This window comes from Colossoma macropomum, unplaced genomic scaffold (assembly GCF_904425465.1).
Source record: "Colossoma macropomum unplaced genomic scaffold, Colossoma_macropomum, whole genome shotgun sequence".
Classification (NCBI taxonomy): Eukaryota; Metazoa; Chordata; class Actinopteri; order Characiformes; family Serrasalmidae; genus Colossoma; species Colossoma macropomum.
The window spans coordinates 34,849,859-34,866,625 of record NW_023494803.1 but is presented as its reverse complement, the minus strand read 5'-3'; the positions used below and the strand labels follow the sequence as shown (position 1 = coordinate 34,866,625).

At 38.7% G+C, this 16,767-nt stretch overlaps 1 protein-coding gene across 2 annotated transcripts in view; it reads left to right on the top strand.

Moving 5' to 3' along the window:
- The first annotated feature begins 5,669 nt into the window (after nucleotides 1-5,669).
- The window catches only part of si:dkey-16j16.4, a 57,065-nt gene continuing 45,967 nt past the window's right edge, over nucleotides 5,670-16,767 (top strand). The window contains exons 1-2 of one of the 2 annotated variants that reach the window (XM_036593064.1): nucleotides 5,670-5,680; nucleotides 15,784-16,376. In XM_036593064.1, the coding sequence (XP_036448957.1) occupies nucleotides 16,308-16,376 (69 nt within the window). In that variant the 5' untranslated portion in view covers nucleotides 5,670-5,680; nucleotides 15,784-16,307. Of the gene's footprint in view, nucleotides 5,681-15,725; nucleotides 16,377-16,767 lie in introns of those variants that run through there. The other variant, XM_036593063.1, reaches the window with a different exon arrangement.

Genomic DNA, 16,767 nt, shown 5'->3' with positions numbered 1-16,767 from the left:
GGGCTTTTTGGGGCGTGGTATGCAAAGTTGCCCCACGTGTTTTGACCTCCCTCTGTTAAAAGAGATGTTTGTTGTTGTTTTTGTTGTATAAGTGTTGTCAGTTGTTAGGTTAAATGTGTGAATGTGTTGATTGTCTTATTTTGTGTTGGGCTGAGGGTGAGATAGTGGGTGTTAGTGTATGTACCATAGGGAGAAGACTTATGGCTAGAAGTGACCTGCCTGCTCCCCAGCTGTGTTTATATGTGCCTTTTTCTGCTGGGTTGGAGGTTAGGGAATCAGCCTTGTGACCAGAAGGTGGTTCGATCCCCTGAGCCGACAGGACATGACTGAAGTGCCATTGAGCAAGGCACCTATCGACCAACTGCTCCCCGGGCACTGTGGATAGGGCTGCCTACTGTTCCAGGCAAGTGTGCTCACTGCCCCCTAGGGCATGTGTTTGCTAGTGTGCATGTATGTGGGTGTTTCACTGCATGGATGGGTTAAATGCGGAGGTGTAATTCCTTTGTGTGCAATTCCTTAGTTGGTCAATGGTTCAAAATTGTGAAATTCTGAATTCTGAAAAAATGCTGACACCACAGTATTAAATAAAATGGCTATATTTGCACTGTTCACATCACAACTGCTGCTTGCTATTGCCACCACCAGAAATGAGATAATGAAAGAAATTAGAGTTGAAAGTTTACTCTACAATGCACCATTTTACATTTCACATTGTTTACATTTCAACAATTGAATTCTGCAGAAATTTAGCATTTTAATTGCATTGTAATTGCATTTTAAGTACTTAAGTCCCTTCTCTAACATTCCCATGTTTACCTCATGAAGACATGGTAATGAGCTGGTAAGTTGGCTTAGGTGTGTTGGACCAGGAAAATCACTAAAACATACAGAAGCTGGTATAAGAAAGTGGACTAGATTTGCTCTGGATGAGGTTAGTACTGTCTAATGTTTTCTGCATTACAAGTCAGTTGAGGCTGTGAAAAGATTAGCATAGCTTGGTAGACGAGATAAATTCATTGCTATATTAATTATAAATCCTACTCAGCCTCAAATAGCATGAAAAAAAGTCATAGATAAAGATATCCCTTTGACTTTTATGAAACTGTGAAGTGTAAAGTGCCTTAAAGTTGGCTACACTTGAAATACAACTGAATAATCTGATCCTATGTACCTTATTTTATATAGGTGAGGAAAAAAGGGGTGCAGAATGAAATAAACCTTTGGGTTCTGGATTTTTGGAAACTTTGAATTGCATAAAAATGAACTGGGTAATACTACCACTACCACTAATAATAATAAAAATAATACTGTTTTGGGTTCATTTTGATGCCCAATGACAATAATCATTTTTACCTTTCATGAGAAATGATCATAAACATTTAAGAAAAAGTACAATATATTTAGTTCATATGTACCCATGCAGTCTACAAAAAAATGAATTAAATAATAGATATAAAAATACTGCAAATTGGACAAAAAGGGGGTTGGAGGGAGAGAGGAAGCGATACTGCAAAAACATTCGCAGTGTGTTCAGGAAATGAATTGTTGGACGTGCTACATTGCCACCAGCTGGCAGGAAGTGTGTGAAATAGCCTGCGTCACTGAAGACAGTTCTGAGGCCTAACACAGGCAGCCACAACACCCACGGACTGCACTCTCCCATTCACATTGCTAAATTAGTCCATGTTCTCCCTGTCTCTGAGGCTGGGCCGCCTTTCTTACTGCCACTGACATAAGCAGCACGTCATCAGGACCTGTGGTGATGGAAACAAATGTGCAGCAAAGGGTGAAAATGCTGATATAGGGCCAAGTTGTATCTGCTTGCAGAGCCCATTTTGTCATGTCAAATATTCCATAGTTTAAAAATAAAAAGAGAGAAACAGAAAAGGGATTTCGATATTTAATTTTGTCTTCTTAGCATCCACAGTGGGCCAGTTGTCTAGACAAGTCTGGTTCGAGATGAAAAAGAAAAAAAGAAGGAAATGAATAAAGAAAATTCCCACTGGTTGTGCAATTCATTCCTAGGCTTGGGTTCACTTATTGCTGTAAGACCAGCCTGATTAATAATGGCAGCTAAAATGTGCAACATATGAAGTATTAATGAGAAAACAAATGTGATTTTAACCTGCTGGAGAAGCTGGAATAAAGACCCAGAGGCCTAAAAGCCTGCATGTTGAGATTTGCTGCGAATGAGAATGAGTTTGTGAGCAGGCAGCCTTGGAGACTGCAGCTGCTCTGAAATCCCATTCGGCCTTTGCCTGTCGGACTGAGTGGGCCGTGATGTCATACGGATGTGCATCACGTTGCCGTGGCAACGGCAGTTCAGGGAGCCAGATGATGCTGCAGCCGCTCTCCGAGCAACAGGTCTCTAAATTAGAGCTGAGGCATGTCGAGAGATTATTTTCAGGATATTATATACACTTCTAAGGACGGACCGTGCATGATCACACTGCAGGGAGAATTGATTCTAGCAGGACTGTGGTCACTCCTCTGGTACTTGACTGCTTGAGCAGTGAGAGGAGAATGGACTTTGGTAACAGTTGAAGACTCTAGGGACTGCAGCACTGCAAAGACAATGGCATGGTCTAAAATGTGGTTAGGCCTATATCATGACTGTTGTAAAGAAAGACATTTATGTCATTGTTTATAGAAGAGCTTATTGTGTTCTTCAGTAGGCCTATTATTATTATTATTATTATCATTATAATAATATGTATGCAGAACAACAGTGTTCTTATGGAACAAGGATATTGAACTGTTAATGAGTGAGGCTTCACTTACACCTCGTGAAACAGTCATAATAATGATAGTAATCATAACAATAATACTATTTTTATTAGAGTGTCAATCATGCTAAGCAACCTTCTCCAATAAGTCGTCTCCTGCTGTGCTCGGCTCTGCCCTTCTCTCAAATTACCATTCATCTATGCATTCTTCCACGGAAGCACTGAGATGCCCGAATTACAGGCTGTACAAATTTGAGCTCATCAGTGGCAAATAAAGGAGTGACGCTGCCGCTCGCCCATCTGTCCTCCACTTTCGGAAGCCTTTCTGTTCCGTGACGCAAAAAGGAGTGGGAGCGGAGTGCCTCCTGCTTCCAGAGAGAGAGCGAGAGAGGGAGAGGGAGAGAGAGAGTGGGCCTCTGACATCTGCCATGGTGAGAGGGGAGGGGGAGAGGGAGAGGGAGCGGTACGAAAGAGCAAAAGTGAGTGAGGGAAAGAAGAGGAAGAGTCAACAGCTTTAGAGAGCGTCATAAAATGCTGGAGTTTTGTGTAAACAAAGAAGGAGAGGAAGAGAAAATAGAGGCGTTAGGAGGAGGAGGAGGACGACGAGCAGGGCTTAGCAGAGTTCAGATCATTAAAGCTGTCATTCACCCTATTATATCCTGTTTCTAATATATATATTATATTATATTATAATATATATATCTAATATATACAGTTTCTTGTTAAAACAGTCAAACAGCTAGACTCAGAGAGCTAGACAGGCCAGTCAATAAGGAGAGCCAGTCAATAAGGAAGGCCAGTTGATAAGGAAGAAAAAATTGAACTTCAAAAAATGATGAAAAGATACAGAGTAAATGGGACTCCTAAGAATGATGCAAGACCACCAAAACTGTCCCCATCAAATAAACAATACTTAAAGCTTTCATCTTTCAGAGAGAGGAGAACATCAAGCTTCACTCTTATTCAGATCTGAAAAAATCCACAAGTGTTTCTGACCATCCTTCCACTGTGAGAAGACAGCTCAGTGCTATGGGTCTGAAAGGATGTCAAGAAGCCCTTACTGAGAAGAGGAAACAGACACATCAAACAAAGAAGCTGCTGGTGTTCTCAGAACAATGAACTGACCACCCCAGAGTCCAGACCTCAACATCACTAAATGTGTTTCACTGGTGTGAAGCAGAAAATGCAACGAACTTCCAAGACTGAATGTTGAAGGTGTGAAAAAATCTCCCTTACACTGTTAGAAATAAAGGTTCGTTTATCACGATACAAACAATGTAAATGTTCCCTCAAAGGTACAACAGTGGTTTTCTGCACCTCAAATTAGTTTTTTCCATGTGAAAAGTACATATTTGTACCTTTTCATAACCTAATCTTTTAAAACAGAGCAATAAAATAAAACGCCTGGAGACGAGACGGGGTGTGTGGCGTCAATACAACTTAGAAAATATAATTTCAATGGATTATGGTACAGTTATGTTCCCTGACTAACTCAGATGTACCCTTGATGTTACCACCCCAGCGACAAGAGGTGAGAGTTTACTACTTTTATTTCTGAGAGTGTAGAAAAACTAAAAGCAAGTCTGTAATAAAGGCCAAAGGTGGACACACTAAATACTGAAAAACTGAAATTAGATTTAGTTGTTAACCATGTATAACCATGTATAGGCTTTTAAAGTCTCTCTCTCTCTCTCTCTCTCTCTCTCTCTACATGAATTCTGGTGCTATATTTAGAAGGCCCCCCACACCACCTTCAGATATAAAGCTTGATTATTTTACCATTTGCTAAATCCAGTTCTGAGGTAACAGGTGACACCGTCTTGTTCCACCTTGTCAGTCACCTAGCAACCGAAGGCGGGTTACACAGGAAGTCTCACCCTCTGCCTTCATTAACCCGAGTGTGCATTAGTCACTAAAGCACCAATGATCAGGGCTCTCTCTCTCTCTCTTTCTCTCTCTCTCTCTCTCTCTCTCACACACACACACACTCACATGAAACGCCTCTCACAGTAACAGCACAGCAGACCATTTATTTTTTCCCCAGATTCTTAATGAAACACAAACACAGGAGGCATGCAGGAAATAGGTTTTACTACAGTATATTGTTCTGTTGCAGTAATAAAATTCTTGTTTTTTTTTAATACTTTGTATATTAATTTCAGATGATCTTTCACTGAGCATGTCATTGATGAGAAGACAGCTGGACTTGCATGACTGTAACAAATGACTCTCGAAGCCCTGACCTCTGCTGTGTATTACATGCTGTGTACTGTCATCAGCACATTGTAGTGTAGTGAATATTATAAACAGGCCAGTCATTCCTGTACAGGTCAGCTTAGTCAGTGCAAAAGTCTTAAGCACCTAAGCACATAGTTTAAAACCATCAATGTTAACAATTAATGTGTTTGTGCTTGTAAATGTATCTCATTAGAATAAATGCAAGTAAACACAAATACAGTAAAAAGGTAGATGATATCTTGTGTGCTACGTTTGGTTTCATATTTTTCTCAATGCTTTATGAATTTATTAAAATCCGTCACCAGCATGGCTGATTTAACATAACAAGGTATTGATTAGCCAAACCAAGTATTGGATGATGACTAAAAATAATATTAGGCTTCAATCAAGGAGAGGTCAAACTATGGTCAAACTATGGTCAAACTAACACACTGACATGCATAAAATCATGGTATTTGTATTTATTCTACCAGTAGTGTTTTCTTCTGAGCAAACAAATGCTTACTGCTCAGATAAGTTGCTTATTAACCCCTTAAAATCTCAGGCTTATTACATACTAAGGCTTATTATTAAGTAACTACAATGACTTAAGTGCAAACTGGTTGAACTTTTCTTTGGTTATAGAAATGTCTAATGAAACTTTGGGCCTGTCAGTGGACCCTGGCCATTTAAGGGGTTAAATGGAGGTACTAAATTGCCCCTAGGTGTGAATGTGTGTGTGAATGTATATGTCCTGTCCAGGGTGTATCTTGCCTTCCACCCAATGACTGCTGGGATAGGCTCCAGCACCCCCCCACACACACACACCCATGACCCAGAAGGATAAGCGGTTTAGAAAATGTATGTGTATGTATTTGTACCTACTAGTTCTAGTACCTGCAGAGATGGCATCAGTGTTTCAAGATGCTATTACATACAATCAAGTTGAAAATTCACTATTTTTGTTCACATTATGTTCATAAACAAACAAAATCAGGCCATAGATGGCTATAATCATGGAAAACCCAGTTTACCCAATTATTGCATTAAAAAAGATGTAAACAATGTTAAAGTTCAAAATCCACCATTCACTCTACAGTCCATAGTTCTATACATGGAAACCATATACATATTGAGTGCTTTCACATTCAAAATCCAGTACATTACGGACAAATTTGCATCATTCATACTAGCAACCCTTAAATGGTGTTTGAACAAGATGCACTTGTTCACATTTGCCGTTGTAGACTTGTTAAACAGGATGTGACGTCCTCAGTCTGAACGGCTAACAGCTCCTTAATCTCTGAATCATCTACAAACCCTTTAAAAATATTTTTCTCTGAAAAAAAACTCACAGAAACTCTCTGCTGTGCTGGCAATGCCGCAGCGCTTTTGTGCAGTAATAGCCAGGCGTACAAATGGAAATTTTTGCTACTTCTTTCAGACGTCATGACATTGGAATTAGAATCATACACAGTACAGCCCTGCAGTGTTTTTCACTCGCAAACATTTAAAGTCAGCAGTAAAAGCAAGAGACGGTAACACTACAGCAACACTGCTTTGTCTGATCCACTCGTACCAGCGCAGCACACACTAACACACCACCACCACGTCAGTGTCACTGTAGTGCTGAGAATGATCCACCACTCAAATAGTACCTGTTCTGTGGTGGTCCTGTGGGGTCCTGACTATTGAAGAACAGGGTAACAAAGTATGCAGAGAAACAGATGGACTACATTCTGTAACTATAGAACTACAAAGTGCACCTATATAGTAAGTGGAGCTGATCAAATGGACAATGAGTGTAAAGTCTCTGACTTTACATCTACAAGGTGGATCAACAAGGTAGGTGTCTAATAGAGTGGACAGTGAGCGGACACAGTGTTTAAAAGCTCCAGCAGCACTGCTGTGTCTGATCCACTCATACAAGCACAACACACACTAACACACCACCACCACGTCAGTGTCACTGCAGTGCTGAGAATGATCCACCACCCAAATAATATCTGCTCCATGGTGGTCCTGTGGGGGTCCTGACCATTGAAGAACAGGGTGAAAGGAGGCTAACAAAGTATGTAAAGAAACAGATGGACTGCAGTAGGACATTGCAAGACTTCAAAGAGCACCTATATAGTAAATGGAGCATATAAAATGGACAGATAGTGTAGATACAGGAGGTGTAATTAATGAAGTGGCCGGTTGGTATATACAGGTAAACTATAGGATATATAGGATATGAGCCCTTTAATGACTAGATAAACCAGCTTCTAGTGTACATTACTCTACTAGTGTACATTAACGTATTCATGAATACAAGGATGACAGAAGGAAAACATTTCTTTTCTTCATGAATGGTCACATCACACTATCCTCCCTCTCATTCCACAAATACTTAGCCTTACTGGTCGACCACTCGAACCTTTTGTCCTTATCTTTCTGTGTAGGCAATTTGTTTCAAACAAACACCTCGTCCATCGTGAGTTTCACACCCTCTCATGACCTTCAAGCTTAAGTCACTTCCTGTTAGCAGTATTGAACTCCATTTAAATCATTACGACTGCAGTCATGCAGCAATTACACCACACTGTTACAGAGTTCACACGTGACAGTCATGCCGTTCATATCAGTTTTAGCTGGAAAGCGTATGTGTCATGCTGGAAAATTTGTTTTGTTTATTTTTTTTAATGCCAGCACTTCTGCTCATGGTCACGTAGCATTCATAGAAGAGCCACAGTAATGAGAAGTACACAATAATGAGAGCTCCTTGGCCTACTTGGATTCTCTAACAAAATTAATCACTGGTCTGCCCGATATAGGCAAAACACTGCAGTTTTGGTTATGACAAGCTATGACAAATTCAAATCGCAGCTTTATTTACAGGGCACTTTTTGAATGAACAAGTTGTGATTCAAAGTGATTTATACGTTGGCTCATACTTAAGGGGCAATTCCAGTGATTTTTCAAAATTTCTGAGAGTTACGTCATTAAGTAAACAGTAAAGTCTTTTAGAGTGATTTGACGTAAAGTGACTCGGTCTAGAGAAACTTACTGAGTCAGAATTGTTCACAGTGGTGGTGATAGGAACCAGACATCTAACCAGACATGCCTTTACAAGCATCCACACAGAAAGTTATCACATGAAATGGTTATGAATACGCTGCCTGATGACATTGTTTTATTGTGGTACCATCATTTTAAGATCAAGTTTTTGTCTTATATATATCACTGCTGTTGGAACAAAACCTCATATCTCCAAAATGGTAACTTTACAGGAGAAGGAAAAAACATACTTTACTTTTAATGTAAGTCAATGGAACCAGACTTTTTTCCCCAGGTGATTTTGGGTCATGTCTTTTGGTCCATTCATCATTGACATACAAATGTAAAGGGCAAAATGTAAAGCAAAGAAAACTTAGCATTTCACATTTTTACCACCATCAACATTAAACATCGTCTCTGTTGATGAAAACAAGTATCTCCAAAATAGTAACTTTACAGGAGAAAGGAAAAGCTTTCTTAGCTTTTAATGTAAATTCTCACATGATTCAAATGATGTAGAAAAACAAACATAGATTAAAATGGAGATTCTTGTTTTCTTTTGGGACGACAATATAAAAAAACCTAGAAGACACGTTTGGCATAGCAAATAAAATGGCGACCTTTTCATTGTAGACATTGCAACCTCTGGTTCCTATTATCACCACTGTAAAGAAATCTGACTGTGAGTTTTTCTACAATACAATTTCAGATCACTCTCAGTGACTTTATATCTCAACAACTTAACTGTGTAGAAATTTTGGAAAAAAAAGGTGAAGACATGAACTAACAGAATAAAAGAATAGAGCATAAATATATACGCTATAAAGTACAAGTGACAAACAAAATTAATTAAAAAAATAAAAATAAAACAGATGAATCAAGAATCCTGGCTGAAGTTAAGTGAAGTGCGCTTTGTCTTGTGATGAAAGTTTTTGGTCTAACTTTGCTGTTTTAAAGACAAGAGGGAACGACTGTAATCACTACATTGCAGAACTCCAAAGCTGTTTTTCTCAGTCTCACTGTCGGCATAGTTGCTGCTCTTTGCCTTTGTACCCACATTATAAATGCACGCTTCTCACTTTGTGAACGCTGACATCTTAACAGTGTGGTTCCTTCTTCTAACGTCTTCAGATTTGACACTGGAATCAAATCGGCCTCTGATACTGAAATTAGTTCTCTCTGGTTTCCTGCTCACCTCCCCAGCCCGCATATCCTGTGCAGTGCTCGTTTTATGTAAGTCCTCTTTTTAGAGTGTTTGGGGAAAAAATAGCCATCTGGCGCTCTAAAAGCGGTCTCTCTAACGCACGGTGCCCACGCTTTCCGCCAGTGGGTCAGTGGGTGAGAGAGGGAGGGAGCCCGCGGGTGCGTATGTGTATGAGCGGCTAGGCAGCATTGGAGTAGGCGGTGTGGGCCGAGAGCACCTGGAAAGCCAGAGGCTGGTGGGACAAGTAGGCCGAGGGAAGTTTTACGCTGACACAACGGGCACTGAGGTCACCCTTCATATTATGTCATCAGTTATTTTTTGCCCACTTCGACACCAAGGTGGCCTCCAGTGAAAATATTAACACGGACTTCACAGATTCATTTGGATATTTTTGTCTCTCGCTCTACATAAATTATGATCAGTCAGTCTAAAACATGCTCACTGACTGAACAGCTACACTTCAATTAGAAACATTGTAGAACTTTTTCCTTTTTTAGTCTTTTCGGCCAAAAGGCCCTCAATAAAGCAAATACTGATGTCCAGTATCTGGAAACATGTGAATGTGTGAATGGCCACTGGTGAAATAACCTTGCGTCATCTGTTTGTGACTGTGTTTAAAGGCCGTTTAAGTTCTGTTTAGGTTCTGTTTAGGTTCTGTTTAGATGCTACATACATAAAAACATTACTTACTTTATGTACTTATAAGCATGTAAAAGGGTCTTATATGATTTTAAATCTGTGTATATCATCATGCTGAGAGATTTTGGATGTTATCTTCTCTGTGCAGGAGTTTCGTGTCTTATAGGAGATATTGTTTTTGAAAGGTGAAATTATAAGACAGGACTGTGCTCTGTAAGTGTTATAAAGCACAGCTGAAGCACTCTGTCTTTTGGAGATCTGATCCAGAACTCATCAACAGCACTGTGTGCCATCAAATGTGCACTTTCTTTCAAAGTGACTGTGTTACAGTGGCACTAAAGGATGTGCAAAGGGGTTCGTGAGTCAAAACATGAGTGGTCAAAGTGCGCCATCTAGTGAGAGTTCAGAAGAAAGATGTATATTTAAAAAATCAGAGGAAAAATTCTGTCTAGTTTACGCCTGAGATATACTGACATAAACCATTCTATCTTCTTCTTCTTCTTCTTCTTCTTCTTCTCTCTTCTTCTTCTTCTTCTTCTTCTTCTTCTCAGTATGTTAGTGTTGTTATTGGAGGTAGACCTTTTTGTCATTATAAATTGTAAAAAGAATAATTATATATATACACATGTAACTCTCTCTCTCCCTCTCTCTCTCTGTCTCTCTCTCTCTCTATTTATTATATGTATATATATATATATATATATATATATATATATATATATAGCTCTATAGACGAGTTACAATATATTATTTATTACATATAAACTTATTTCTTTATTTAGAAATGTATTAGAAATGTATAATAATAATAATAATAATAATAATAATAATAATAATGTTTAATTCTTTATGTTGTCATTGGTGGTGGCATATGCATATATATATGTATATATGTATATATATATAGATGTATATGTGTATATAGATAGATAGATAGATAGATAGATAGATAGATAGACAGACAGATATTACATTACATTATTTATTATTTTCAGCTATACATTTATTGTTATTATTATTATTGTTGTTGTTGATGTTGTATTGTATTATTGCTACATATCAGAGACCCCTATTAGAAATTTTCTAGAACTTATATATTGTCATGGAAAAATGCTGAATAATTGAGATAACATTACAGAAGGCTATCATATATTATGAATCACTTTTTAAACAAAATGATACACTAGTCTTATCTGCCCTCTAGTGGTCACCAGATGCCTGTATAGTCCCACTGTTTTGCACAATGAGTACAAACAGGCTTTTCAACTTCAAATGCAGAGGCCTGCAGCAGTTTACTGTCAAACTGACTCAGCTTGATAATTAACTGGTGGGTTGAATTAGGAAAAACACTAAACAGTGCTGCAGGACTGCAGGACTTCAACATCTTCAAAGCTCTAATCAGATAGAGAGAAAGATGAACACTTGTGTAAGAGATTTAGGACATCTGATGGTCTACTGCAGTATGAAGGGGCCATATTCAGGATGAAAGCAACTCGCTGAGCATCACATAAATAGAGAAAGATCAAACTCAGCTTTCAGACTGAACATAAACTGATTTTCAGGCCAACATTTGGAAACTTATACTGGGAAAACAGAGGAAAAACACAAACTCTTTAAATCTGCCAAGAGAGTTTTGTAATCTACAAAAGCAAAAGAAATAGAAGATATCAAATATTACTCAGTGAGTAATAAGGATAGTTCACAAGATCTGCAAACTGAGTGTACAAATCAGTCCGAAAGTGTGTTGTATTAATACAGCCCTGGTGTTAAGTGGGTGTTAATTTGTAGCGTTTTGAATCATTGGTGCACAACAAATCTAACCACTCCATTTTCACTATGCCCATTTAAAGATAAGGGAACCAAAAATAAGATCAATGTTTTGCTTTTATGATTTTATAGAGAACACCAACAGCCACTGGTTATGAAACCTTTACACTCATTTCAGGGATATGGGGGGTCGTTTGGCAGGTGACTTTAACCAGCAATGCGACTTAGAGGACCGCAAAGCAGAAACGTATTCAATTTAGAGCAGTAAACAAGATAAATAAATACTCTGTGGAATACAGGTGTATTTTTTAAAAAAACTATATGCTTAAAGCTCGACAGATGCATCTGTGGCCACTGGAGAATACAGTATGTAAATTAAACCCAACTGATTTATAAACTTCACATTATAGAGAATCAGTTTAGAAGCAAAGACCTCTTCTTCATTTATGTACACAAATGTGGCAAAGAATAAGCACATTCATTGTTTTGAACAAATTTGGTGAGAGCCACACTGGTGCAACATCAGTTACTTTCTCTTTACTCTCATTCAGTGCTAATAGCAGATTTTAATGAAAAACTAAAAGTTTTTTAGTGTGCTAAATGCTAAGACAAGATTTAATAAAAGCTATATCCATATGGAAATCTGATATGTGGCAATATATGGATTTCAACTATATGACTGATATATTATCATGGACTTCCCTTATATTACTTAGAACATATATGTGACATAATTGGCCATTTTCAAATATGGGACATATATTTCAGACATATTGACATATATCAATGTGTAAGTGTATCACATATATTTAACCATATATGATAGAAAATATGGATGGAGTGTATTACTCATATATGTTAGCTGCATGTCATGTAATATGAGTATTTTTATGTCTTTTATGTTATTAGTGTATTTCATTTTGATTTTTTGCTTTACAAAATCTTTCAGTGTTTGTATCAGACACTATTTGGACAAGAGTCTTGGGACACCCACACATTACACCTACAGGAGCTTTTATAAATCCCATTCTAAAGCCATAGGCATTAATATGGAGTTGGTTCCCCTCTGCAGCTATAACAGCTTCCACTCTTCTGGGAAGCTTTCTACAAGATTTTGGAGTGTGTTTGTCCATTCATCCAGAAAAGCATTTGTGATGTCAGACACTGATGTTGGATGAGAGGGCCTGGCTCACAATCTCTGTTCTAGTTCATCCCAAAGGTGTTTGATGGAATTGAGGACAGGGCTCTGTGAGGGCCAGTCATGTTCTTTCACACCAAACTCACCCAGCCATGTCTTTACGGACCTTGCTTTGTGCACTGAGGCTCAGTCATGCTATAACCGAAAAGGGCCTTCCACAAACTGTTCCCACAAAGTTGAAACTTTCTCCAAAATGTCTTGGTCTGCTGAAGCATTAACATTTCCCTTCACTGGAACTAAGGGGCCTCGGCCAACCCCTGAAAAACAACCCCATATCATTATCCCTCCTCCACCAAACTTTACTGTTAGCACAGTGCAGTCAGACAGGTAATGTTCTCCTGGCATTCACCAAACCCAGGCTTGTCCATTAGACTGCTAGATAGATAAGTGTTATTCCATAGAATGCGTTTCCACTGCTCCAGTCCAGTGGTGGCGAGCTTTACATCACTCCATCCGACACTTGGCAATGTGCATTTTGATCTTAGGCTTGTGTGTTGCTGCTCAGCCATTGAAACCCATTTTATGAAGCTCCTAATGTGCATGTCCTTTGCTGATGTTGCTTCCAGAGACAATTTGGAACTCTTCAGTGAGTGATTCTCTTCATTTGTGGGTTCTACCGCTTCATGGCTAAGCTGTTGTTGCTGCTAGGTGTTTCCATTTCACAATAATAGCACTTACAGTTGACAGGGGCAGATCTAGCAGGACAAAAATTTCACAAACTGACTTGTGGCAGAGGTGGCATCCTATGACAGTGCCACGTTTAAAGTCACTGAGCTCTTCAGTACGACCCTCTACTGCCAGTGTTTGTCCGTTGAGACTGCAAGGCTATGTGTTTAATTTTATCCACCTGTTAGCAAAGGGTGTGGCTGAAACCTGAACTCAATTTTGAGGAGGGCTGTCCCAATATTTTTGTCCCTACAGTGTATATTTTATATAGGTATATATACATATTATATACATATATTATGCATATGTTTACTCACTTATCAGACACGTATACAATCCACATATTGTGCATATGTCCAATATTTCATATGTCCAATACTTCATAACATAATTTACATAACATATATGTACATAACATTTGAAATACATGCCCTTTATAATACATGTGCATATAAAGTCATGTATCAGATTACCGTGTGGGTGCCAAGCAGCCTGAAGAAGTCCATTTCACTAGTGTGACAAAAAATTCCAATTCACGCTATTTTCTCCTTATCCCACATATAGTCAGTCAACCAGGACGTGTTTGTCTGCAGTTTGCTTCTCTCATTTCGCACTGCAGTTATGAGGCTAACAAGTAAAGGAAACGTGTGTCCTTGCAGTTAGCTATGTGGCTAATGTAACTAGCTAACAAGTAAAGGAAAGGTGTGTCCCTGCAGTTAGCTACGAGGCTGATGTAGTTGATGCTTACACAGTTAGCATGATGCTAACTGCATACCTAAATCATCCACATTTAGCTTATACTGTTAAGTAATCTCAATACTTGCTTATGTGGTTTTCAACAATGTATGACACACTGGTATCTATAAAAATGGACAAAGGTACAGACAAAATTCAGGCTTCAGGATGGCTGCTCCTACTGTTTTTATCTGTCTTTTATCACTCTATCAATCTCCCTCATTTATCTCTTTGTTTTTGTCTTTCTCTCTCTCTCAGTAATGTTTTGTAATGTTGTGTACAGTAATGTACACACCTCTAACACTGGGACTACGCTAATATTTCAAAAGGGGCATTCCACGAATATTTCACAGGTGCTGGAATGTTCAGTAATTAAGATGTAAACAAAGTCATTAAGAATGATTTGACATGAAATGATACACTGTAGAGAAAACTACTGTCTTGGATTTCTGTACAGTGGTGGTGATAGGAACCAGGGTTTGCATATAGCAAGCATATAGCCTATTGGCATGCTGGCTTGATAAGGTCAGCACCACTGACCTTATCAAGCCACCCAAAGACTGTATGTATTTGCTGGTCCATCCTCAGACCACCTAGATTACTAGCTAGTTTTTAATCTTTTCAAACAGATTTTAAATGCCCACAGTCTTTAATTTTGTAAAATAAACAAAATTAAAGACTATGGGCATTACAGAAATATTACAAAGAATTGAAAAAATTAATGACTAGGCCTAATATAAAATGATTTTGTTGAAAATGTTCTTGCTGACACTTTGCTGGTTACAGCTGTATAGCCAGCATTTATTATGCAATAGATGTTGAAATTATTCACTACACTAATTCACAAAGGATAACAAAGGAAAGAAATAAGTAAAATGGACTTGAAAAGTGAGTTGAAAATGAATGTTGAAAAGTGGCATTTTGTGTAAAACTCTGGTGGGCTACCTGGAAAACGCTGAGCAAAAAGCCAAGGGACCTCCAGCTTTGCCATCAGTGGGCCAACAAATGATTTCTCTCCTCTTTATATCTGGGTATCTTTAATTACTGTCCAAAAAGTTAAATGAACTGATGTGTCTTCTGAATTTTAGCAATAACTTTCATAATAATGACAATAATAAATTTTCCTTTGTTCATTTTTTTAGGCCAAAAATTATCTCAAAACTACCATAAAACAATGCCTCGGGCATCAGGCAGCACAGCTATAGCCACTTCGTGTAATAATTTCTCTGAGGGAGCTTTTAGAGCAAAAAAAATGCTTCAGACGTCTGGTTCCTATCACCACCACTGTGAACAACTTTTACTTTCTCTAGATTGGAGCAACATTTAACATCAAACCGCTCTGAATGACTGTTTACATCTTAACCATTTAATAAATGCATAAAATTTGAAAATTCGTTGGAATTCCCCTTTGACGCTGCTGTTTTTCTAACGCTGCTCTCATGCGTCCCCTTTAAGGAAACGACAGCCCCGCCCCCTCAGCCCCCGCCCCAAAGCGAAATGACGTCCCGACCCGAGCAGCCAATAGCAGAGCAGCAAACAGAGCCGAAGGAAAAAGAGAGTGTCGTATGTTTCTCCTGTAAGCGTGCGCGCAGTGTGTGTGTGTTGGTGTGTGTGAGTGTGTGAGTGAATGTGTGGTGTGTGTGTGTGTGTGACAAAGAGCAGAAAAGAGAAAATTTCATAGGAAGTTTATTAACGCTGGAGTGTAATAAGTTTGTTTTGTGATCGGAGCTTGTTTTTCCTGCTTACATCATCATCAGCGCTGAGTGTTGAGCTCAGCTGGTCATGTTATCTTCAGCAAAGTTTTCCCTCAGCAGTGTGTAGCTCGGTTTAGTGAAGATACCTGACATGGTTTAAGCAGAAATAGTCTTCTTCTAGTTTGTTTGTTTTCGAATGGCGTTTGTGGGTTTGTGTAGTGGAAGCAGGCTGGTGCTGCTGCTGGTGAGCTCTTACTGCATTTGCTGGACTCATTCAGATTCAGAGGACACTGTGTAAGTGGTAACTGATTGACTTTGTAGATTAGCCAGATGTCTGGTCACCCGGGCCAGGTATGAATGTGTAGAGACCGTTTTTAACAACACAGGAGAAACAAAAAAACAAAACACACATCTGGGGCAGGATGCTGAAGACCCTCACTAAAAAGCTCAGAAGACATTCCCTCAATGAAATCCATCCTTTTCAACTTAAGGTAAGTAAAATAATACACTGATGCTCCATAGTGTTGCTGGCCCGCAATCTTATTCTTTGATTTTGGGATGTTGGTTGAATTCTTGTTACCGAATGCCACAGAATTTTTGAATTTTTGGGGGTACTTTGTCTTGGAAACGACTTTCCAACATTCCAACGTTCATGGAAAAAAGTTCTTCAAAAGTTTTAAACTGCTCTTTCAAAATAATCGTCCATGCCACTACTGACTGCAAAGCATTAAAAGAGAATTCCGCAAAATTTCCAAAGCCGTTCAGCGGTTTGATGTGAAACGCTCTGCTGTAAAGTAACTTACCAAAACAGATTTCCTTACAGTGGTAGTGGTGATAAGAACCAAGGGGTTGTGATGTATACAATGCACATATAGCCATTAA